The sequence below is a fragment of the Strongylocentrotus purpuratus genome, unplaced genomic scaffold (genome assembly GCF_000002235.5).
Source record: "Strongylocentrotus purpuratus isolate Spur 01 unplaced genomic scaffold, Spur_5.0 spur5_scaffold_11, whole genome shotgun sequence".
Classification (NCBI taxonomy): Eukaryota; Metazoa; Echinodermata; class Echinoidea; order Camarodonta; family Strongylocentrotidae; genus Strongylocentrotus; species Strongylocentrotus purpuratus.
The window spans coordinates 8,020,923-8,047,483 of record NW_022145596.1 but is presented as its reverse complement, the minus strand read 5'-3'; the positions used below and the strand labels follow the sequence as shown (position 1 = coordinate 8,047,483).

At 37.6% G+C, this 26,561-nt stretch overlaps 1 protein-coding gene across 1 annotated transcript in view; it reads left to right on the top strand.

Annotated features, from left to right (window-relative positions):
* Positions 1 to 23,494, top strand: part of LOC575200 (protein KIBRA) — a 38,572-nt gene extending 15,078 nt beyond the window's left edge. The window contains exons 4-20 of the mRNA XM_775617.5: positions 6,546 to 6,736; positions 8,120 to 8,168; positions 9,691 to 9,841; positions 11,044 to 11,119; positions 11,582 to 11,742; positions 12,391 to 12,547; positions 12,714 to 13,347; positions 13,660 to 13,771; positions 14,350 to 14,511; positions 14,722 to 14,920; positions 15,357 to 15,521; positions 16,142 to 16,194; positions 16,681 to 17,083; positions 17,460 to 17,555; positions 17,960 to 18,122; positions 18,485 to 18,674; positions 18,987 to 23,494. Coding sequence (XP_780710.4) covers positions 6,546 to 6,736; positions 8,120 to 8,168; positions 9,691 to 9,841; positions 11,044 to 11,119; positions 11,582 to 11,742; positions 12,391 to 12,547; positions 12,714 to 13,347; positions 13,660 to 13,771; positions 14,350 to 14,511; positions 14,722 to 14,920; positions 15,357 to 15,521; positions 16,142 to 16,194; positions 16,681 to 17,083; positions 17,460 to 17,555; positions 17,960 to 18,122; positions 18,485 to 18,674; positions 18,987 to 19,014 — 2,990 coding nt within the window. The 3' untranslated portion in view covers positions 19,015 to 23,494. The remainder of the gene's footprint in view (positions 1 to 6,545; positions 6,737 to 8,119; positions 8,169 to 9,690; positions 9,842 to 11,043; positions 11,120 to 11,581; positions 11,743 to 12,390; positions 12,548 to 12,713; positions 13,348 to 13,659; positions 13,772 to 14,349; positions 14,512 to 14,721; positions 14,921 to 15,356; positions 15,522 to 16,141; positions 16,195 to 16,680; positions 17,084 to 17,459; positions 17,556 to 17,959; positions 18,123 to 18,484; positions 18,675 to 18,986) is intronic.
* Positions 23,495 to 26,561: the final 3,067 nt, after the last annotated feature.

Sequence of the window (26,561 nt, the reverse complement as noted above, 5' to 3'; positions counted from 1 at the left end):
ACATTCTCACATGAAACGGTGGTTTGAGCATTTTTTCTAATGGAAACACGATGAAGCCTAAAGAATCAAGTGCTTGTGTAAATACATATGGAGCAAAAACCATGTTAATGGGCAGAACCATGCCCTATATATACTTAAGTTCTAATTTCTTACACTACAGCAATGTCCATGACATAAGTTGATGCTAAACATGGTATGGTGTAAACTGAACTCCACAAAACTAATTTCTTTATCTTTCTACCTAACCTAGATATCCTTATTTCATGCCTATGCCCCTTTTGCTAAAATAGAATGTCTCTTTGTACAAGTTTTGTATAAATGCTCCTTTTTTGTGAATACTCTTTTTTGTGAATCCTCTTTTTTGTGAATGCTTTGTACAAGTTTCATACAAATGTTCTCTTGTGCGAGTGCTCTATAAGAATAGTCTTTACACAATTAACAGAGATCTGTGTGGGGGTGATAACATGGTGGGGGGCTAGTTGGGGAAGAACAAAGGTAGATATGTGAGCTATCTAGTATCTATAGACAAGTTTACAATGCTCTTTGAATACAACACAATTAAGGAGGGGATTACCTGCTCATGCTTGGATTTTTAGTATAATGAATATGATATCACCGTAGCCCCCTGCAGTCTTTTTGGAATTTTTTAGAAGATATTTGAAAAGTGCAGCAAAGAATAGACCTACTTTGTCATAGAAAGGGATACAGTGCGGGAGGCAATGAGAAGGCGAGTGGAAAACTCAAAGAGAAAAAAAACATGTAGAGTTGTAGAAACTTGGAAAAATAAGGATGCATACAAATTGTTAACATTCCGCACAAAACAAACAAATAAAAAAACAGATTATTCACATATAAGGGTACAGTGTTCCTGCTTACTACTAGTCTAGTGCTCAGACTTTGTAAAGTACAGGTATACATAAAGGATCGTAAATACGAGCAATTTGAGGGAGGGCTGTCCCTTGAACTATATATCGTAAAATATTTGTTGTTCACATGTTCCTGCTCACCCCAAATTCTGCACAAATCTTTCTCTTGCGGTTTGTCACATTGCTTCCATATTGCTTCCTACCTACACCTGTATATGGTCTTGTAAGATTCTCATTTTTACACCAGGAACAATCATATCATTAACATGACATACACCTATGAAATAAAATAACAAAACAACTATACACCTTTAAAAAAAAATTGTTTGATCAAAACTCATTTACCCGGTATTCATAGCACTAACACCACACCAGTATGATAGTATGCAGTGTTATTATCGCTATAATAAGTAGGGCTGGGCCCTTTCATGATTGCACGTGCATGCAAGCACATTACTAGTCCGTGCCACAAAGATGCCTGTATAACAAACAGCCTGATGACTGACACTCCTGCAATTTCTGATCATTCTTTTCTGGCTAAATCACAACTCCGTTTCTTCCTCCATTGAAATGTGTTAAGCATGTAGCAATTTGTGTGGTTAGACTGTGCCTGTTGTTCCCACTTCCTAGCGGCCTATTGTTCCTCACATTCCATTCTGTTGTGCACCCCAATCCCATCTGAGTGGGCTCTCTTGTTCCCAGAAGCAGCCAAGGAACGTTTAAAGGAACGATTCAGCCTGGCTCCATTCTCATCCTCAGTGACTGAAAGGAAATTATAAGTGGATAAACATCTGCAGTAGATTGAAGGGATGGTCACATTTCTACCATTTTCTTACTCGCAGAAGTTTGTTCAGTCCTTTACTATTTGGTGGGCCAAATGCCCCACTGATTATAACCCCACTTTATTTTCACATTTGATTTCAGTTTTTTACCCAAGTGAGCTAGCCTCTCTGATAGTACAGGAAAATGTGATCCTGCTTTCTTATTCTAAAACGATGATAAAAGTGAAATGGCACTGTCCAATTTGCTTGAAAGAGTCTTCAGCAATGTTTTCTCTAAATACAATGCAATTTTTACAGAGAATGATGACATTGTGTCGCATCATTCCACATGCTATTTCAATATAATCCACATTATCAATATTACCAATCAAATCAAACACCAGGTGAAAATGTAGGTGAAAAACAAATATTTTGCCTTGACGGCTATTTATTTATATTGCCAATAGTATGCATGCCTCTCTGTGGTTTAATGACATAAGGGGGAAGTTATTTCAACCACACAAAAATCAATCGGAAATAAATACTAGACAAAATACACATGTTTACTTCCATTGTTTACAAAATATGCAAGCCTTTATGTACATGTAATTCAATTACAGGATAGGTATTTCCATTGTTTACAGGGTATATTTTACACACAAGTGTAAATTTTATCTTCACATGGCTCAACATGAGCATTTTTTCACAAATGGTCATCTTGCAGTTTTCAAGGTCTGTTTCAAAATGTGGGAGTCTGAATTTCAAAATTTTGAGCCTTACTATTTTTAAGGCATTGTTAAATAATGTTAAACAACGTTCAATCTAAGATGCACTGCCCTACGTGTTATCAGTGTCTGTGATATGGTGTAATATTGAAGCTCTAAAAAAATTGCGCTTCAAAATGATCATGAAGTGCCTCAAAAAAGTAAAAATCTTTGAGTGACCAGTTTTACCATACTCATTTTTGCCAATAGACTGTAGTGTTATGAAAACCATTAGGAAAACAAATTTTCAAATTTTGATTTCCAATCATAAATATCTTGATAATCGGATCGGCTTGTAAAAGTCATGGGGTTCCTGACTGACCTATAATTATCATTGCAGCATGAGCTAAATGTAGGATTTTGCTTCAGAATCTGAAACAAAGTTACCCAATCCCTTTAACACAAAATATGCTATACCTTGTGATGATTTTGTGGATCTCACCTTTAAAGTGAGCAACGTCCTTGTAATCACCAAGGAATGTTTTTCTGAGGTAGTCCAAGTTTGGAGAGCCTTGTGTGTCAAAAGGTCTTGTGTTGGAATGCATGGTCAAGTGTTATTTCCCAGCTAGCCTGTATTGTTGGGTCATGACAATGCAGCACAATGGCCCTTGAAAGCAAGTTGGGTTTTAAGCTGTTTTCATTAGGAGTGTTGTTCAACCTAATTGGCGGAGTAAACAACTCTAGTCCATTGAACATGGACGTTTTAAGGAGAAGCAAGGAAGTGCCTTCATGTATGTGTTCTGGTTCTATTTAGTTAAATTTTCTTAGAAAATATGTAAAGTGTTGATTTCTTTCTTTTCCCCCTCTTTTTTCTGTCATTTTTGTATGCAATATCCATTTTGATATCGACTCCCCTCCCCTTCATATCCTTGTCTCCCTCTCGTTCCCTCTTTTCTCTCTCCCTCTCCTTCACCCCTCCTATGTCCTGTCCTCTTTGATATCTTCTTTTGCTATTCTTTAAAAAGAACTATCTATTCTTAAAAAATCTACCTAATCTTAAAAAAGTTACCTATTCTTACTCTTATAATCAGATTAGCCCAGTTCAGTTCATACCACATTGAACAATTATGAGTTCATTTCACAAATTGGCCTACAATGATTCTTTATAATAGATGGGGGATGAGGGTGATTTGTTCCTTAAAAAAGTTTTAAATAGTTAATATTTAAGGACGCCTACATAGTATACATGTACACATGTTAGTCCAGAATTTGGATAGTGTTTTTTCTCTTTTGTGATCGCGATCTCTCCCATCCCCATCTGCTGCAATCCGGAGATGGTAAAATCCATGAATCCGTGATGGAGATTATGAAAAATTAAATCAGCCAGATACAGGACTATACACTTTAATCTGAGGCTCATCTGAAAGAGAAATATCAGAATCATACTAGGAACTGTAAATCAAGGGACTGTCTGGACATGAAACTTTCATGAATTGTAACAGATTACCATTTTCAGGCAACAATCTTTCTCAAATTCAAAAAATTGAGTGTTATATGTCAGTTGTGATTCAGTTTCGTCATGACATGAAACTTTGATAACTCTGAACCTCTTGCGAAATTTACGAGCATTTCATGCACGTGAAAGTTTCTGGTTTGATACTAGCATAGGCCTACTTGTGTGACTCCTGAGAGTAAATTTGGGCATCTGCTCGTCTGTCACCATGATCCAGTGACTGCTTGGCTTGCTGGCCATGCCATGTATACCCACTGCTGCCCAACCACATGACCTGACCTAGTTCCTGCCTGCCATACCAGGACGGACCACTGTTTGGATTGTATGGTCTTTCTCTGTGATTGATGACAGCTATAGTCTGTATCTATTGACTGAAAACTGATTGGTCTAATCCTTTACAAGGGTCCGATGCAGTTGGATCACATAATACTCAGGATTGGCATCCGCACCGTGGCGTAGCCAAGTGCCCATTGTTTTTTTTTGTGTAGATCTACATGGACTGTAGTTGCCCCCTCCTAGTGATACATCTTAGAGATTTTGTTCCTGGTTGAAATATTCTGTAGGCTCATTTGTTTTGCCCACCCCCCCCCTCCCAAATATCTCAAATTTGGCTCTCATCAATATTTTATTTCCATCTACTCATATACAGGCCTGTAAGATTTTTAGAACATCAATCTTCAAAAATATAGTTCCTGCATAAATCAGGTCTATGTGCAGGAATGGCATGGTACCCTTCAGATCTATAGGGTGTCATTTTTACTGACATTTGTGTAATAATGTTAAAGTTTTGTGGCATTTAATTGCCTTAATTTATTTGGTGGCATAGGTTTAGTTTATGAAGGAATGCGGTATGTTGCACCTGAAACATTATCTTTCGTTGAAGTTTACTCGTTCTTGAGTAATGGCAATAACTTTTTATCGCGAATTCTACTTTTCCTGTATTAAAGAAAACAAAAACTTTCTCCATTTGTTGACTCTGTGCCAAGCTGCATGCACATTTTTTCCTCTAAAGTTTGTAAACCTGAGATAGAGCAAAGTATGTGAATGTGTGTACCCTTGCAGTGTATCCAGGGCAAAAGATTAGACCTTTGATCTCCTTTCGGTGACCCCGCGACCTCTTCCAGGCCCCCCTGACAAGGATCTTCACTAGAAACATGTAGGCCTCACATTCCTCGCCAAATTCCAGGCTCGGATTTCTACACCTTTCCGCCTGTCACAACTGAAACAGAAACAGTAATTGAATACTTCGCTTTGGAAATGTAATGTCGTCTCCTGTTGGGCACAGAGCAAGACATTGTAGAATAGTGTTGAAAAAGGTAAAATGACATGATTTTGGGACACACGGCCCGCCGACAGTGGAAATTGTGGCAGAAACGTGAATGGAATGGCAAAAGTACTACCCAACTGCCAATCAGTTATTATTGTTTGTAGTGATATGTTCTGGCTAGAAAATAAAATGTCATCAGTAATGACATGTTCATGTTTCATGTTCATCTATGCTTTAATTTTAACTACAATTACTTTTCTCTTGTGTCCTAATATTATGTCCTTATGTTACATGTACATGTACAACAAGTCTCCAGTGACTCTCTCTCTCTGTCTCTCTATCTCTCCCTCTCTGTCTCTCCGTCTGACTCTCTCAGTAGCCATCCCATTTTCCTATCAAATATGTGTCTTATATGGGCTCTGATGCCCCTCTACCAAAAGTAACATAAAACCCTTAGAAATTGATGACTTTCGAGGTGTGGTACTTGCACAACAAATTCCATGAATGCTTAACAGGCAAATTTCAGTTTATAATAAGTCATAATACTTCATAATTAGCATGTACTATGTAGCAATTTTTTGTTGTTCAGAATTCTTCTTTAAAGATATTATATCATACATGTGTATGTATATTCTTGTAGTACTGTACACAGAGAGCAATACAGTGTTTCTTTAACAAAAATTGTGAGCCTACAAATAAATGTTTTCTTTGGTGTAACAAGAATAGATGAAGGTCAATGGGAGTAGCCCTGAGACCAAAGCCACAGTGCAGTGTAGATGGAGAATAAAAATCCTGAACAATATCTGTCAAATTGGGTTTGGATACCATCGCTGAACACAATAAGGACAGTCCAGTATGGCAAAGTACATGTACTGTAGCAGACCTTAATCCTTTGAAAATACAGTCTTATTTATCCTGATTCTCCCTTCTTCTCTTCCATTTCTCCTTTCTTCCCTTTTGTTTCTTCCTTCTTCTATTCCATTTCTCCCTTATTTTCTCATCGTTACATTTATGTACAAATGTTTGTAAGTACTGAGCACAATAAGACAAGAAAAGGATGTAAATGGAGAGTTTAGATTGACCCAAATTGCTCTGAGGTCATTTACAAATTTACAAATTTACATTCTCATATATCCAATCCAGTTTAGTTAGGTTAGATTTCCAATTCTATCAGACATTACATTTTCTAAACTGATTTGTACCCAAATAATTTGTTTAGCTGTTTAAGGGGTTAGGCTCGACTAGCACATGTGTTATTATCTCGCCCCTTTTACCAACCAATAGTTTCTCTTCTGGTATATAATCATTGTATGAAATGTATGTATTGCTGTTGGTAAATAAATCAAAATTAACATTGCCCAATTTTGAGTAGTAGCCCTTAATAAAATCAGTTGTATTTTATCCTGGTTGTCTGTGATTCTTGCTTCTTTCCAGATAACAACCAAGTGGAGGATCCTCGGCTGGTGTGGAGGAAGGACCAAGAGTTCATGCTGAAGGATTACCTGCAGACCACCGGCCAGACCACCGGCCAGGACGCTCCCAGAGGCCTCACCCAGACCAACCTCCAGTCAAGACACTTGCTAGGAGACATACAGGAGCATGGATTGCATCTTAGCCAAGAAGAGGTATGGTTCATGACTTCCACAGTGTTAAATAGGGGGAGGGGGAGGGGAGAGTGGGGTAGTAATGCTTTTAGAGGGGGTGTTCTCAAGGGCCCCATCCAGACCAACATCCAATATTTTTGCTTGGAGACATCCAGGAGTATGGATTGCATCTTAGCCAGGAAGAGGTAAGGTGTATGACATCCACATTTTTAAATAGGAGGGGAGGGGGAGGCAGAAATGGGTCTAGACAAGAAATTCTTACAGGCCCTCACCCATACCAACCTCCAATACAAACTGCATCTCGTAGTTTACTCACTGTCCCATTTTACAAGAATAATAAAGGTTGTAATCCCACTCCACAAAAGGTAGTTGTCTGTCTGCCCCAGTTAGCGGCAGAAGTAGGATTGATGTTTAGTGTGTCATGTACAGACCACCGGTGAGAGAATTACCGAGAAGTTTCCCCCTGAGCATTTTGCCATCAGATCCTCTCCCACACCGACAAGGCTTTCACTTCAGAGGAGAAGAAGATCAGTGGGACTAGGCTACGTGATTGATGATAGTGTCTGTTCAGAGCCAGAAGGGCATTATTAAACTCAGTCAACTTCAAGCCATGAATTCCAAAAAGAGATGTAGTTTAAACCATGGTCTAAATTATGTCTCAAAAGCACCCCACCATGGATTGAAATGAGCGTAGATACACATGTTTTCAGAAGCATATTATTGGCCACTGGACATGAGGACACATGCATACTATATGGAGTGTTACCCCATGGAATTAAAATAAACTCATTCATGAATTTGGGCCAAAGGATATGAGATGATGCCTTCCTGGATCTAAAGAGATGATATCATTTGGTGGAAGCTAGAAGGGCATACATTGAATAACGCCCTTCAGGCTTCGGCAGACCACGGTGGGTTGATGTTAAATCTAAGGGCATGAGGAACTGTCTCACCTTCTGGTGCAGTAGTCTGAAAACTGTTCTATCTGTGATTTTATTGCAACAGCGACTGTCTTTATAACATATCGATAATAAATATTCATTAGTTATCGTTAGTGCCGCTACATGTAGGTGGCTGCTTATGAAGATACAGTAGTTCACAACAATGAAAATACACAGAATAAAATGAAATTTAAAAAAGATGTGGACAAATTTATGCTAAAATGGGTAGATCCAGAAAAGTTTGGGCTGTATTTTAGAAATTTATTAAATTTCTTTAGTACACTTAAAAGTCTTCCTCAAGTTAACCGTGAATGTACACTATCAGTTACAGGGTCTGTCGGATTAAATCTTTTTATACTCAACTAGACTCTATGCAGCTACACACTGCCAGAGTGCAGCACATTCTCTGTATGCAACCACTCCTCACCATATCTTTTCTATTCTTGTGATTCTTCTCTTTCAGATTCAAAGATCCAACGAGGCTCTTAGTGGTTGGCAGTCGCATACAAGCTGTAAGTATAATAAATTACTCCATTTTACAATTCTATCTTTCCATTTCATTTATCCCTTCAAACTTGTGACCGCTATAACCATACCTGTAGAAAATCAGATGAGTAATTATCCAAATTATATTACTGTTTTGCTCTTTAGATGGGCTACTTTTGTATTTATCTCTCAAATCTTTCTCTTTCTTGACATTCTTTTTAAATTGCTGATGAGCGATGTACTAAACTGCAAAATTGATTTGTGTCTGGATGTCTGTGGTAAGGCATTTTCATTTAAGTCGCAAAAATGTTTTAAAAATATATTGATTGATGTGGTAAACCCTCCTTTCCTTTTTTTAGTAGGTCACATTCAGCAAATTATTTCTTGAAAGTCAGATAACAATACCCTATAAAGTCAGTCATTTAAAAAAAAAAAGACAATTTCCAAATCGATGCGTATCCCCCTTTCAATCCTCTCAGTCTATTGTTCCCTTGAAGCAACTTGTAGCTTTAATAGATGATTTGTGGGGACAATTTGGAAATATGTAGTAATTCCATGCTCCAAAAATCAGAAGGATAATTAAGTGGAATATTCTCCCCATTCTCGCTCTTTGCCAACGCACAGATTTGGCGAGATAAGTCTTTTGTTGCCTTTTGTGAAGGAACTGCTATTGCCCTGAGCTATTTGATGTGATGAAAGTCGGGAGAAAGATTAAAGGCCCTGATAGCTTATTAATTCCAAGGACAAAGTCATCAACGTCTGACTGGTCTTTGTGCGATTACAACAGAAGTAGTATCATTCTCACTATTGAACAAAGGGATTTATTTTACAATTTTGAGACCATTATTCCCCTAAAATCTTATTCTCTGTGGGGAATTTAGCCATGGAAATCAGGCACATGAATAGATTAACTGGTTTTTCCAAATCTTTTGCTAGATTCTTCAAATATTTTTTGCCTGAAAGTATAAAGCTGGCAGAAGACCAACAATAGTCAGTATTTGCAATTTGCAAGGATAACCCCATTAAGAGGTGATTTACCTTCATTTTAGGTGTTGGTATTTCTTAACCGCTGTTAAACTTTGATGTAGGTATACAAAATGGTGTCGTTCAGTCACATCTGTTTATAAAGACTATATAGAGCAATCTCCATAACTCTTCTTTTTTCAATTATAAAGATTTTATTGAGGGAAAAAAAATAAAGCAAACATAGAAGGGGGTCCTTAGTAACAGGACTTGCTTGCTCTAACGAATTTGACTGTAAATAACATTTTTCCTTAGTTTGGATTCAACATTTGATGGTCATGAAGCCTAGATACAGAATCTACCACATTACAATTGATCTCCCTCCCCTTCCCCTCTCTCTCTCCCTTTCTCTCTCTCTCTCTCTCTCTCTCTCTCTCTTGATACTTTTCTTCACCCTTATTCACCATTTATATTCCTCTCATTGTTTTTAAAGTTGTTCTATTGATTTACGTTCTGCTACTATCTTTCATCAGTTTTTAAATACATGAAAATCATTAATTTTTTTGAATTAATTTCATTACTCAGTGAATTCCAACAGTTCCAGTGGAAGCACCAAGTATGACCCAGATCTCTTAAAGGCCCAGGTGGCCCATGCCAAGGCTAGGGTAGCCCAAATCAAGAATGAGCTGTTTCAGGTCCAGGCCCAGATCTTCAGCCAAGACAGAGGCGGAAGGCTGTAAGTACCATTTCAATTGAAAGTAAACTCTCCTCTGAGATTCATGCATGTACATTTATATCTACCACGTAACATGTCATTCTAAATTAAGGGGATCAGTGCAATACAGTCCTAACTCACATATAAAGGCTGTAAGAACTTCTTTTATTACATTAAAATGCAACACACCTCTGTTTATATGCATCTATACACACCTACATGTGCTGTTTCATACGGCATAGTTCGCAATAGAGATATTGCTTTGGCCCAATCTATGGCATTTTGGCATTGTGAAGCCAGGAATATTTTCTCCATGAGTGTGCCTTTTTGCACTCCTGAGCACTCATTGTCACAATGGAGCCTGAATTGATTGCCATACCTTCCCATTGATTATAACCCTCGTATGATTGTTGAGGGGGTACTCAAGTAGGAGTCAAGTGGGTGAGAGACCAAAGTCAATTGGTAATATGTTTGATCAATAGAGGGCTTTTTGTGACTTTGAGAATGGTACAATTGGTAGGTAGACTGTAGTACTGAGATTCTATACGGTATGGTAGGTTTCTAAGTGTCTCAGACTCTGTCTGTCTCTCCCCCTCTCTCTCTATCTCTCTCCCTCTCTCCCCCCCCCCCCCCCCCTCTCTCTCTCTCTAAATATATATATCTCTCTCGCTCTATTTTGCTCTCTACTTTTCCTTTGATATAATCATGTCATATTAAAATATTTTTAATACCAACAAATATTTTTAATAACAAAAAATTTTCATTTTCCAAACTTCTCATTTATCATTAAAGGTGAAGTCCAACCCTCATATTAATTTGGGTTAAATAGAAGCAGAAAAATGGAAGAAACAAATTAGTGAAAGTTCTAGAAAAATCTGATTTTAAACAAAAAGTTATGAATTTTTAAAGTTGTCATCAGTGAAACACAAATAGGTAACACTGGGGTTTTGTGTTAGGTCTTTTCCAATGTGCTCTGTACAGAAATTAATACACTTTTATTTTCTTAGCTATTGATGCTGGAATAGATTTGTTTCGTATAGGGGTTGTATAGAAACATATTTTCAATCCTTATATTTAAGGTGCATGAATGATTGAAATTTTCTATAGGGAATATAGACATTTTATTTATTTTTTAAAGTTGAGATAACACAAATTAAAGTGAAACAAGAGAGAATGTCCTTTTAATTAACAAAACAAATGTTTCTCTGTTTTCTTTCTCTTAGATCTGATCCCAGTGTACAAATACAACCACGTATGCTCAACATTAAGCCTGCTATCAGTGATCAGGAATTGCTCATGGTAAGATCATGCTTCTAACTTTATGTATTTAGACAAATCATTTCATCTACAGTTCGTTTTCTTCAACCCAGGTTTATAAGTACTGGGTAGGATTTAGTCTGTGAAAAGCTCTATGTACTTAAATGACTACCAGAGCTCAAAACTAGGGTTAGAAGTCATAGTAATATAATTTTCCATAAAGAAAGAGATCGTAATACATATGTATTTTGATATCTTGCTATTAATCAAGAAAAATAATAGAAATGTGGCAAGTTGATTTGTGATACTTACTAAAAGGTTTAAATTGGCTGTTGAGATTGTAGATCTAATTTGAGATTTGAGATGGTTTTTTCATATACTCGGTATATAGTTTTCAAGTACATGTAGCTATCAGTCAGAATGAACTGGTCATTTCTAATAACATTTCCCTCTCTCTCTCTCTCTCTCACACACACACACTCTCTTTATCCCTATACTCTGTAGTCCATGTCAAGGCTCGGGCATCGGATGTCGTCGACCTCCAGCCTGCCGACATCGTCGTCGCATCCCCAGTTGACGAGTTCATCCCAGTACGACCTGTCACAATACAAACAATCTATCAATGCACAGCAGCTGAGACAGTTCAACCAAGACCCTAACAGAAGGTAAATGATGACACCATTAAATTAAGAGAGTCCTGTTAATACTTTTGTTGCTTTTCTTCGCCCCTCTGCACATTTTGCACGAAAGAATGGGCACCAATAGACGGATTGCTTTGTACAATGCAATGGCTTTTCAAAATTACCAATTTTCAGTCTTGATTAGCTCTATGACGATCCTTTTAAAACAGGTATAGATTAATCTTACATTGAAAACAGTCACCTGTTCTAGAAGCCTTCCGTATATCTATCCTATGATAAATACATTGTGACACAGGGACATTATTTGTGTGGCATGTAAAGAGTTAATAAAGGTCTTATTTATGAAACCTTCGTTTAATACTGCATGAATTTAGGCAGCCAAAATGGAGCAGATATTACGCAAAACCCTGTGAGGCAACAAACTCCCAATCAAAAATCCTTTGGCACTGTAGTCTTGCCCTCACTGCCCAAGTAAACTCTGGTCTTTGACTGGCATTTGTAGTCACTTCTGAACCTAAAAACCTGATTAACCAACTTTCTCTCGTTAGAAGAACAAACGACACTACGTAAAGGTCACCATACAAGGGAAACAAAAATGTGGTCTTCACGGTCATGACTTTCTTGTGAATTATATGCAGTCCAGTTAATACTTTTTCAATATTTCCTTTACAGCTTGTCAATGGGTACCCTCTCGTCAAGCTCTAGCAGAGGATCGCTGGGTCCTTCAAGCAGAGGATCATTAGCCTCCAGCAAAGGCTCTCTGAACAGTGCCCTTAGTAATTCCGAACTCAACAGTATCCCAGATATGAATGACATCATTCAACAGAAGGTAGGTTTGCTTGCATGCTTTCAAATTGAAATTGTAAGGGTATTTATACTTGCTTTCAAAGAAAGTTGGTTGTCTTAAATCAACACATTTGTTTGCAATTGGAATTGATGTACATGTTTATCTACATGTGTATTTATGATTGGTTTGTCTTGCTTTTATATTGCAGGTTGATGCATTGTTACAAGGTGGTATTGAAGGCCTAGATTACCAGAGTCTATCTAACACCACTCACCATCACCAAACCTCACCACGCCCTCATCATTACTACAACCACCAGCAACACCCTCCTCAACAACAAATGCAACAGCAACACCAACAACAACAACACCAGCAACATCCTCAGCCACACCCGGCAGCCCGACAAGGGGAACCCTTTGTGCCTTCACTATCACCTAGATCATCTCTCTCCTCCAACTCGCCCCCCGCATCACCGGGCGGAGGAACAGGGAACAAACTTGGCGCCCCTGTGTCAGGAAGTGACGGACCCCACCCTGGTAGTAACGCCCCTCTCCAGTACGAAGGCCGACCTCCGACGTACCATCATCACCTCACGAACATGCAAAGACATAGCAATAGGACTGATATTATTAAACCCCCACCTGACTTGGACGGGGAACAACTGGCAGCCTACCTCTCACAATTGCAGCTGAGCATGCAGGATCCCTCGTTGGGGGTCGGAGGTCAAGGTTTACTGGGAGGGTACAGCATAGCGAGACCAGGACTCGATCTCAAGCATGCCACCTCAGAGTACAGTAGTCAGGAAGGTTATCTCAATGCGCAGCTAAGCCCTATAAGTGAAGGTGAGCAAAGATAAAGACATTTTTCACATGCAAAAAAAAAAATGTTGCTATCTTCTCTTTATTTTGTGGCATTTCCCAGAACCCTGGAATTGTTTAGATCTTCTCGTATGTAACAAAATAGACAAAAACATTTGGATTTGAAACAAAAGATAGATGAAAAATATATTCAGAGTTGAAAATTGCATTTCAAAAAAATGTGCAGTTTTTTAATGCTATTTTTGACTAGTATAATTTTAGTTATACAATTAAATCGTTTGTATTACCTGTTCTTGAGTAATTGCAACCAATTTCCCATATGTTTTTATCCACCAGGAGTAGATTTATTACCTGGTCAGTCCGTAGCGGCTCCACGAAGCGTATCAGCAGCGGTGTCTGATGAGTCCATGGCTGGAGACAGTGGGGTCTATGAGGCATCGGCTAAAAGGTACGGACGCAGAGCCTATCTTGTCGTTTTTTAGAAGTTTAGCTGTACTGAATATTACATTAAGCTCAGTTTAGTGCTTAAATGTTGTGTCAATTTGCATGTTTGAAGGTACATCACTGGATGGGAAAGTCTGGAACGATCTTTTCTTTGAGTAATTTTATGTAGGTTTCCTCATTATAGGAGAAAACATAACAGAACAAAACATCATCATGGTATGATATCATGATTTCTGCATTGAAGGGGAATGTTTAGGGTCAGAACTAATAATGCAGAGAAAATGACTCAGTCAGTACGGACATTTTTTATTTGGTGTACTCTGTACTATTTCCAGAGTAAAAGCTTTGCTTCAACATCAATTCTGTAGATTTCAAAACAATATTTTTCAAGTACAAACTTTTATGATGATCCTTGTAGCTTTTCTTTAGTACACATTGTATATTTCACATGCTGTATCTTACTCTAATATTTGTAATGTGATTAACAAGCATCTGTATTATTCCAACATTTAACTCACAATCATGAAACTAAATTTGTTTAACCCCTTCACAATTTCTCTCTCTCTTTGTCTCTCTCTGCAGGCCTGGTGAGGCAGGTGTGGAGGAAGTTTACGACCCTGCGAACTTTGACATGACCCAGATCCTGCTTGGCTGTCAGTACGACCCCCAGGACGGCTTCATAGTGATCACGCTGGATAACCTCAAGAACTTCAGGGAGCTACTACCATCTCAGAACACTCAGTTGTAAGTGAAACATATGTTGTTGTTTTTTAGAGTGCATCTTTATTTTCTGCTTGTTGAATGCTGGCGTCATGTGGGGGGGGGGGATGTTTTAAGCAATTTTTCCTAGTTTCATCAAGGGTAACAACAAGCCATGCTTTGATAATATTTTCCAAAAGGACTTTACTCTATCTAGGATGATTTATTCCATCTCTCTTCTTTTTTCTCACCCAGTTTCATCAAGGGTAACATCCAGCCCTGCCCTCCCAACTCCAACCTGAGCTTCCAGACCCCGCCCCTACAGCACATGGGTGCTATCACCATCTCCCTGGGTCACAAGGTCACCGTTCCTATCAAGGATACCGAGCTTCATGCCCTCACCTTACAGATATACATCTGCTTCTGTAATCCAGATGGGCTGGAAGATTGTCTGGTGAGTGTCATTTTCAAATAAATCACAAATGCCACAAATGTCATTCCAAATGGACAAAGCAAGATCTTCATTTGTATAGAATGAAATAATTATATTTGTTGATTACTTATTGGCAGAATTATATCCTGTTTCTTTACTTGCTTCTACAGTCAAACAGCTTTATGAATATAAACCCTGGGCTTAGGAAATGAAACAATTATTTATAGTCAGATGGTCTTTGCAAGCACTTCTCTTGATTGAAGTTTCAGTGGGAAACACTATTTCAGCAGAACAATTGTCTTATAGACAAGTGGTTGCTTAACCGTTTTTTTCTTTTAAGAAAGAACCCAAGTAACGATCTTCCTAAATGATAGAGTTGAACTTTTTGTTATCTGTCTCAAAGTTTTCATTTTTATAATATGTTGATAACAATCTATTTGACGTTTCCCTTCACTAGGCTGGGACTCAGATCAGTCTCCTAGATGCCTGCTTGCTGAACCCTGCAGCTCCTAGATGGTACACCTTACTCAACTTCACCCAGCCAGCTTACCCCCAGCATGATGTAGATACAAGCAGCGAGGGAACAGCCACCTGCACCAGTACTCTGGAGAGATCCAGTCAGGTAAATATTAAAGCCATTGGTAGATATCCCAGCTTCGTTATTAGCCAATCAGATTTCAGCCTTTTCCAATTGAATGCAGTAGGATTGATGCAGATTGGCTAGTAACTTGGCAAATGCTATCCACTTTCATTTTAATGATCTCAGCAAATTAGAAGTGATTGCACGAGAAGCACTCCTGATTTGCTGTATTGGAAAAACTTGTTGAATGCATTCTTGTTTCAACTGGCTGATATCATCCAATCAGGTTTCAATTCCTAATAATTGACTGCTGGAGAATCAGTCCTGATAGGCAAACAGCGGTATCTTGTTCCAGAAACTTGGTCAAAGAGAAATGTCATTAAGTTTTTGTTTAGAATATATGATCTAAGATGATGAATGTTTGCTTGCCACAAAAATTTAGTTCACCTTTTCCTATCTTGGCACGCAATCTGTTGATTTTTTGAAAACTGATATTACATGTATAAGATAAGCGTGTTCATGGATGTATTTTTTAATTTTTCTACACGTATGACTACATTTGTTTGTACATGTACATTCCTTGGTACTGTCTGTGACAACTGTCAATGAAATTGATTTTTTACATGTATATAATGTCCTTTTCTTTTTTCATTTATTTGCAGACTCCTAGTCATATGTCAGACATATTTGATACAGCGCTTCCCATTGAATCAAGGTATGTGCATACTGTTATCTACAAATGTTTGATATATCGTTGTCTGTGTATTCTTTGTCATCCAAATATGCCTTTATTGTGTTTAACCATTTCGCCTTTGCTATCTCTGTACTTTGTACTTTAGGGGTCATGATAGCTTGAATAGGCAATTCAATAAGCTCAGGAATGTGGGACTTGTATTGAAGCAATTAAAAATTAAATCCTTATATGGCAAGCATTTGCCTTCAAGCATTCATTTCTATGTACAAATAAAGGAAAAGGGGCATATGTCAGAAGCACTGTTTTTAATCTTTGATTGAAAACATTGTGCAGGTGGGCCATACTTACATATTATTCTGTTCATTTGAACTAGTGAAACAGTACATGGGAGAGGTTTTAGCATTAAGAAATGTTTTATGTGTCATTACAAAAAAAATGTAATGCTCATAGGAAGGGGATGCAGAAGCTTGACAGTCATTCATTTATTTCTGTGACATTGTCATGCAGGTTACGTTCAACGTCTCTGGACAGTTCCCTCTTCACCTACCGTCACCCACCACCTGCTAGCCAAGTGCCTCCGGTACCGACGGACAATGCACCCCTCCCTCACTCATCACCTATACCCTACCACCATGCTCCACCCCACTCCACCTCGGTGACAGGGTACCTACCGCCCCCCACCACCACCTCCTCCATCCACCCCTCACCCATGGAGGCCGGTGGTGGGAGAGGAGGCGGAGACCCCGGTGCTACCGAAGACTCCATCTCGCAGATGACCAACGGGTACCTGGACACTGTGACGTCCAAGGATCTGGACGACTTCAGTGATGTTCCAGGACCAGGTATCACCAGGTCCAAAACCTTTGGAGGCGGATCTTCAACTGGGATGGCAAGACCTACAATGCCGAAGGTAATTTTTTTTCTTCCCTTTCATATTTCTTTTTTTGTTTATGTGCTTCAGATGAGGTGTTCATACATTCAATATAATGATAAACTATAATTGAAATAGCAAATACCTGTAATATTGTTGTTACAAAGACACTATTTTTATCTCCGGAGGTATGCTTTTTTTTTCTTACATACATTGTATTAGTACATTCATCAGTTAATTTCTGACAAAACTGTTCATTTTCAATCAACTATGATTCTACATGTACCTTAATTTTGATATATTTTTCTTCAAACCTTCATGTTTTGCAGCAACTTAGATTTAATATGTCATTACAAAAGGTATTATTTTGTTGTGGAGTTCCTTTTATAATGGTCTCTTTCATTTGTTTTATCAGCTGAATCGCAGTGAAAGTGATGGTGCTATGATGACTCCAAGAATGGGTCCATTCAAGAGGAATTCACTGGAGCGTAAAAGTTTAAGATTTAAAAAGGTAAGAATGTATTTCATTTTATCCATAAATATGCCACAGCATGCAAGATACATGTACCATGCCTATTACATGTCTAAATGTACTTAAGCTGCACTAGCATTGCTGAAATTAAGCTGATCTGACACTCGCAAAGTAAACAGCAATACTTAAACCTCAACATTTTGAAACAACATACACGTTATCGATCTCAACACTTGCAAATGGCTAATAAACATTGTTAGAATTCAGTTATTATGTAACTTGAAACTTTTGCAAATCTGGACCATTCAATGAATTTGAAATGTTCTTGTCTTACATTATCAATGTGGTATTAAAGCATATTAATGCCCCCCCCCCCCTGCCAAAAAAAAAGAAGAAATGACCCTTTCTCTGACCAACACATTATGTTACTTTGAACTTGTTAGGTGCAAAGTCAGGGCAGCAGCCGGAGGTCATCTGAGTCGCGGTCATCGACCAAGGCTACGAGGATGGAGATAAAAGCACTCGAGACACAGGAGGCGCAACTCAAAGATGATCTCCTGAGGTATAGAGAGATCAAGAGACAGATGGAAGAAGTTCAGCTGAAAGGTTGGTTTTATTTCCTATCAACTTTGTGTTTAAAGGTTCTAATATTTTATAGATCTATCCTAAAAAGTTTTTGGAAAGTTTGAAGCTGAGAGAAATTTACCTCCTTTTCTCTTATGTTTTTTATATGCCAATTAAAAAACAAGATTTTGAAAACATAATTATGAACAAAATGCATTTTAATTATGAGAAATAGTATATGTGGCATGTTATTTTTATTGTCATTCATAACATTGAACTGACATTGAGGCATCCCATTTTGAAGTTCAATAGTGTCTCATCAGATATTTGTTCATCTATTCACCTTCTCAAACACAACTTTTGCCACTCATCCCCCCTTTTTTTTGTCATCATTGATTGTGCAGGTAATCAGAGGTCTCAATCCCGCAAGCCTGACAGCGACATCCTCAAGAAACTTCTGGACAGTGCAGAGCAGGAGGCACTGCGGAAGCAGCATCTAAGAGACGCAGCAGAACAAAGGCTACCGGCTGAGACCACATCAATACCTCAAGCAGATCTTATGTTAGGCAATGGCACCACAACCATGTCTACAGAGTAAGTATCTTTTCAATCCTATCACGAGTATATGACCATGTCTAGCCTATGGCAGTGAAACTAGGGGTTCTTGTTCTTATGTTGCTTCTTTGTGGTTTGATAGATCAGTGATGACAACTACATTTTTTTTCATCATTATTTTGTTTACTAAATGGAAACAATTTCAAGGCAAAGATGGCTTCAAACATCATTAGCCGTTAGGGTGGAGCACAAGTAATCTTTAAGATGTGTATGTGTGTGTGTGTGTGTGCAAAATATTAATACTCACTCACTCTCTCTCTCTCTCTTCATCTCTGTTCTTCCCTAATAAAGGAAGGAGGTCCTAACATCAGAACTGTGAGCCTGCTGAGAAAGGAAGATCTTCTAAGGATCTAAAAATATCTCGCAAGGCAGCTGTTACCAGCCTTGTCCTAACTGCAAAGGAACTGAGATGCTACCTGTGTGACAGGTAACGCTTGTGCCGGTCCTTGGGTCAGAGAGTCTACCTTCAAATGTGATGTCGGTAGCCAGCACCTCCTTCTAGGATCCTTCACCACAAGACAGCTAATAGCAGCCTCATCCGACTCCGCACAGAGTCCAAGATACACCAGTACAGCCTGCAAGGCAGACAGCACTTGTGCTGGTCCTTAGTCAGATGGTGTGCCCTTAGATTTGCTGTTGAAAGTCGGGGACCCGTTTCACAAAGCCTTTTTTCAATGACAAATTCCAAAAATCAGTGACAAATCTGCTGATAACCAATCAGAAGCAAGGATTTCAGTAGCTTATAACAACAACTGTCATTTGTCACTGATGACAAGTTCTGTGAAACGTCCCCCAGGTCCCCAATAGATCTTTCAGTTCAAGCCAGCTGCTATTGGCGACATCCTGACTCCACACAGAAGCAGAGATACATCAGCCTCATCTCAACCCTGCAACAGAAGCAGATAAATGAGATGCAAGACAGACAGTACTTGCGCTGATCTTCGGTCAACTTGGCCGACAGGAGATAGGTCAGGATGGCATTTCTCATGGTGAATCACAGTATGTCCTCCACTTGATCCGCTCAACTCACTCCAACTCGGCTCTGCTACTATCCAAGAGCCATGCTCTGAAATCCGTCTGGAAAATCTTTGGAGCAACGAAATATTGTTCCAGGTGAAGAAACGATGTTGGTGTTGTAACAAACTTATATGGGAGCATCACAGAATGTACATGATGACTGGTCATTGCTACATGTATTCATATGAACAAGATATCAACCAGAATTGATGAGATCATATCAAATCTCATGCAAATGCTATGTTGCATATCAAGCTGAAATTCCTTTGGTATTCACTGGAATTAAATTCTAGCTATTCATAATATATGCATATATTGATAAAGGCTTTTATAATTGCAAACTTAATATACCACATTCAAAACAACCAGGAAGTTCATTCTTTGTTTGTGTTTCACAGTATGGTAGAGTTTGAGAGTGAGAGAAAGAGATGGTGAGAAATGACGATAATATTTTTTTCCTTCAAAACTATCTTCTGCAATATTAGAATTAGATCACGGCATTCAGTGCATCATAATGCTTTGTAATGCTTCTTTTTCCTTTTGTTCATCAGAATGATTTTTTCGTTGTATAGCTTTCATTTAAATTTGCTTTTTCCATTCCAATTCATTCATTTCTATCTGTCACAATTTGAGTTCAATCTGATAAAAGCTGCCTTAAAATAGCTTCTGCTTCATGAATTCCATGCAAATCGGACGTTTGTCTGTATATGTGCTGCTATTCAACAACATTCTCATATTATGTTCCGTCTTTCCTGCTTTTCATGACAAATGTCGCATTTTGTGTAGCTTGTAAGAGAAGACTGATAAGATGCTTGGCATTACAATTGCAAAGAAGCTAATTTTGCACGTATAATTGATAATTACAAATAGTCAATTTTCTGTTCCAAGGCCAGCAAGGTGTAAACTTTGTGTTAAAGTATATGAGTTCACATCCCTCTGGCTCGCAACAGAAAATATGGAAATTGGTTGAAAAATTGGAAGATTTATCCTGTTGTAATAATTTGGTAGAATTAGCTAAATTGAAACAATTTGATTATCTCATCAGACATGTTCAGATGAGTGTAAAAAAAGTTAAAAAATGACATGTTCGAGAATGAACACAAAAAATCAGATCAAGTGAAATCTAATTAAAAATTTCCTGACAATCGAGTCTCAAAAATATGCTGAATGTATTTCAATCAAGAGTGTATTTGGAGGGTGCATTACCATTGCGAACTTGCTCCTTTGCGACACTCTTTCATAACAGTATTCAAGTCAGAAAGTGCATTATATCAATTGATTTGTTGGTAATTGTACAGAACAGAAGGTGTATGCATTTGTATTCATCTCTTACCAGAGTTCTAAAGGTTTGACATAGCTGTGCATATTTATTCTGTGTTTGTGACACGCATAATGAGCTCTTATTTGTACAGTGTCTTGCAAGTTTGCAACTCTATTCATTCATTGGTTTTGTAGAATAATCTAGAGGAGTGATTTACTGAATTACACATGTATCTGTACTTTGTATTAACATTGTTTCAATGTAAGCCAAGATATATAGAATACCAGTATTATGTATATCCATCTGACTCGTGCGTAAGTAGAATATATCGCAGTTTCACTCTCAAAAAGGGGCATTTCTGTTACCAGTACTAACTGTATGTCATCCAATTAGAGATATTCTCTTTCCGTTGTTGTCCAGAGGCCAGGGACGCATATGAATATTCATGGTTAATGAAACTTGATCAGAACAGATGTAGCAAGCTGGTCCTGTCAGCATAATGTTAACATGAATATCATCACCTTGCTACTAAAAGGGCATTGCAGTCATTGGCAATACATAACAGCAGTGTCTATTTTGCAGGGAGCCAACGATTATTGTTTTACCATCTGAATTTTAAATGTTCTTGTGACTTGACGACGGACAATAACCTAGCATATTCCATGTATTATAGATCTACATTCTTGTATACCCCATACCCAGCAGTTAATAGATGTAGCTACATACCCCTACAAGGCCCTCAACTACAAGCCTTGGCAATTGTTACCGACTTGACAAGTGCCCGTCAAAATGAGTACTTTGTTTTGATCGTTCTCTTTGTGAAATGATCCTACATAAGAAAAATTGTCCGAGGGGGTTCTTATCGGAGGGAAAATTGTCTAAGTAGTATTTATGCTACATGTACATGTAGATGCATTGTTGTCCAGATGGCAGTTTGGCAGGATGGGAGGGAGGGTATGGGTGTTCAACATTGTGGGTTCTCTGCAGATATGCTCTACCAGGGTACCATATTATATGACCAATGCTGCAGATTGTTCCTATAATTTTCTTTCAGTGAAATAGCTGCTGATCAAGCCTTTTGCATCTGCTGCACTTGCATTTGAATAGGCAAATTGAATGAGAATCACCAAGATTGTGACCTCTGAAGATCTGATCAGCAAGAGGTCATATTCATATTCATCTCCTGGAGAAAATATCCATGTAAATCAATACAGTCAATGAAATTGTCACCAATTCAAAACGTTTGTAGTTTGAGGTTGAAAATGGGCTACGTTGTATTAATAGGACCATGATTTTAAATCTAATATAAAATCTTTGAGTGGGAAGATCGAATTTGTGGTATAATTATTTCAACTACTGATGCAGATCACGGTCTAGAGTATATAGTGGTCTGCGGATGCTATACTCGTACATTTTGAATTATGGAAATGTCATATGTCCTAAAATGTATCTCATTAAATTGTATTGCTCAGTTGAGGCATTGTCTGTAGAGGTTGGTTCATGCATGTTTCCCAATCTGTGGTTCTAACACGTGAAACCTGCTTTCGTGAAAACCTGTATACGAAGACCACTTGTCTATAAAGACCACATTTTATGTTTCCCTTGCATAGTGTTTCTCATAGAAATGTGTACTAAGGGAACCTGTCCATAAAGACCACTTGCCTACAAAGGTCTTTATATTCAGGTTTGACTGCAGCATTTCTTAACGTCCTTCATGTACTTCTACTTATGTAGGTTGCAGTCTCAAACAATATGTGAAATTGTTTATGCTAAATCTATCTGTGTCCTTTGAAGTACAATGTACATGGTCATGTAGAAAGTTGTATATGTTTGTGTCTTGATGCTACGCGAATGGTCGGAAAAATGCTGTACTAGGCTTTCAAAATCATTTATCTTTTATACAATTTATGTGTATATACTGTTGAATAACAAAGAGACTTTGGTGTCTTGTCATGTACAGATATTTATATATATATCATTCAAATTTTCATATGTATTTTTATATCATGATCAGTCTTTTTTAATTGTTGATATGTACTGTCATGTATGATTGTACTTTGTAAAAATGTTGACTGTTATTTACTTACTCCATATCTCTCTTTTATAAAGAGAATTTGTCATTAGATATGAAACTACTAAAAATTTGCTAAATACCAGAATCTCGCTTTATGAAGAGGGATATCTAAATGTAGGCCACCAACTTAAATTGTTTCACAAGTAATTTGTGACCAGCAAGAGAGTTTGGACAGTGAGATTTTGGATGTGTGGATAGAAAGTTAAAGCGATGAATTGGTATGAGGGGTGAATTATGATTGCTTCTTGACAAATTTAATGTTGGCTTACACTGGCTGGACCAAACAAAGCAAAAGTTTTGTTAAAAATTGTTCTTATGTTTGTTTTGTCTTAGTCTGTTTTCATACAAATGACATAAATATTATCTGTACAGAATTTAATGTTTCCAAATACTGTTTATAACAGATGTACAAAGAATAAAATGCTGAATAACTGTTAAAAATAAAAATACAATTGTATGAATCATTTATTGAGCCTTTGTCATATGAGAAATGTAAGACATGAGCATGTTGTTTCAAAGTTCATAAATTTATTTTTTCTTAAAGAATATAATGAAATCAATCAATTTGTGTATAGAATAAGAATGATCTATCTAAGAATCACAATTTAGACACATGAAAATAATGCATACGATGCATCAACCTCTGGAAAGAGTGAAATAATGCTGGCAACACAGTTTCTTGTGAATAGGCCTTTAAATGCATTATTAGTATGACAGTGACTGGTTAAGTGAAAAAATCTTGATTGAAGATGCAATTGATAACACCAATCAACCCCCCCCCCCCTGCCCACTCCCCCAACTCACACCAATGAGAACGATTGAAACGTAGGTTATTTTTAATATTTTTTTTGAGATTGAAGCATACAGTCACATAGTTAAATGTATTGTCTGGGTTGCTTGCATCTTAAACAGAATACAAAGGCCTAGATTTCACTCAGATATGGATAATAGTTTTCATGATTAAACATTGGTTTTTCCCACCATATTATAGTCTTCTGATGAACAACAAGAAGTTGAAAATAAACTGAAAATGTAAAAAGTAATATGTAATATGGCTAAAAATTGCAAGGAAATGAGTTTAAATTTCATCATTTTGCACCCTGACTTCAATACCAATGTGCATGGCCATAACCATTCTAATTTCCTTCAACTCAGTGGCAATTTTTTGATTGGTTTCCAGTGATAGCGAATATCTGTACTGTTGAGAAGTACGTCTCTTCTTAGGGGGCGATGTAATTGGGTCATCATCATTTGGTTGGTCCGGACGCATTGTTTAAGCTCCTCACTTGGCCTTCTATTACTTCTGCTTGTGGCTTAACCCCCAAAACGGTCGGAATGATAAATATTAACAATTCTGATAAACTTGTAGTCAGTGTGATGTATTTATTAGTGTTATTTACAAAAGTTAAATTAGTACAATATCAGCAGACTTTACATGTAGCATTATTGTACTTATGACACTATGTAATTGTACAAGGATAATATTTTTTGAAATTCTTTTTAAACTTTCTTGTGCACAACACCATAGTAAGTTGTATTAGTAAGAGAGAGAGAGAGAGATATATACAAAGAGAGATAAAAACAGACAAATATAGATAGAGAGAGAGAGAGAGGGGGGGGGGGATATAAGCTAGATCAAGTTAACTTAATTTTAATTGTTAAAACTTTAATCCTAACAAAATCCTAGGAAATTTAGGAGACTGGTGGGGCGTTGGCCTGGCGTTGCAAGATAGTTGAGTTGCAATCGATTGCAAATTTTGCAACTGTAGTCTGTACTTGCAACCAATCGCAACTTGCAACTTTGAACAGGTGTTTAAGTTATTCAAGCACGAACGCTGAAACAATTTTCTTGTAAGGGAATTTCTATTCAAAAAGAAGTTTGTCAAGTAAATCTCAGTGAAGCTGACAATCTTTAGGGGAACATCGACATTGAAGTGATCCCAAGAAAAGTGCGGTAAGTAAAGATCCTTTTTGTGTGAAGATATCTGTATATAGTATTGCATGATTGTGATGTGTTGATCGTGGCAGTCACCGGGGCAGTCGCCCAGTGGCAGTGCATGCAGTGCAGTGTCAGTGGGCTCTCTTTATTGTCACAACGTTATTATATATTACTGTATTTTGTCTGACCAACGAATATTGACCGATTGAATAAACTCTAGATTTAGTCGTTTACCATATATTATTTTATTTAGACAACTTTCATACTTTTAAAGTTCAGTACATAGTCTAGCTTGATTGACAATTAGCAGTGGTAGATGTAGACATGTAGTACCCGGTATGTATGCCTACACTGCTGTAGACGTGTTAGCCTGGCGATGTGCCATAGTTCGCGCGTGACCATAGTTCGTTTTCTCAAAAAAATTGGTTAGATTTTGGAAATCTGATATCACAAATGGAAAGAGGAACATACAATTACCCATAGACAGAATTTTCTCAGGAATCGGGTGTGAAATTATGAAAATATTGACAAAAGATCGGCAAATTGTGCAGTCATTTGCGTCCGTTCCGACAAATTACTAGTGACCAATAAAGCCAGGTCTGGAAATCTTCATTTTAAGAGCAGATTTCCTCAACATTGTAAGTGAGAAGTGGTACCGACTGATTGTAAAATATGTTGCCTTTCAAATTATAAAATTACCTTATTTTGGATGGATCGCATTTTTTGATAAATCGCTGTGTAAACCCCGTGCGCGAATTAGTAAGGTCTCGTTGTTTTTTTTTTTTACTTTTTTAGTTGCAGCATACTAAGCACGCACACGCGCCGATCGGACATCGAATATTTAGATCGCGATATCTCAGGAATCCTTCGACGATAAATTTTCTAGTTGAACCAATTTGTAGTAAAAAACTATGACGTCCATTTGGTAACAATTGAAATAAATAAAATTCGTTAAGAATATGAGAAATCATAGATCGAATATCACATTTTCTAATATTTTCAAAATCTCCGCGAACGTTTAATTGGGACTTTTCGATTTGCACGTCGACATAGTGGAATGCTACGTGTGACGTCCTTTTAAGAATTAAGATAATGATGGTATGGTGGTGAAGATGATGTTAGGGATGTTATGATGATGAATAGTGATTGGGGCCTTATGTTGATTCTGATGATTAACGGTGATGATGATGAACATGATACTAGTAGTGCAAAAGTAGTAGTACAAGAAGGTAAAATGGTAGTATTAGAAGAAGTAATATATAATATGATACATTATATATATATATGTATATGAAATATAAAATTACTGTTTTTGTCAGAATCGAATTCAAAAGAAAGGTTTGACATGAGATGGCGCTGTTTTTTTTTTACCAGAGAGATTCACAGATCAGAGCCATTACACACACATAGTTTTGACAACCAGTTGGTTTTGTTTTGTAAAACAGAGCAAGGGAAACTTCAAAACGAAAATATATAATTTTTAGACATTGGTATATACCTTTACATTGTCATGATTGTGCTTACATTATCAGGAGGAGGGGGGGGGGGGATTCAATATTTGTTTCTCTCTTTACA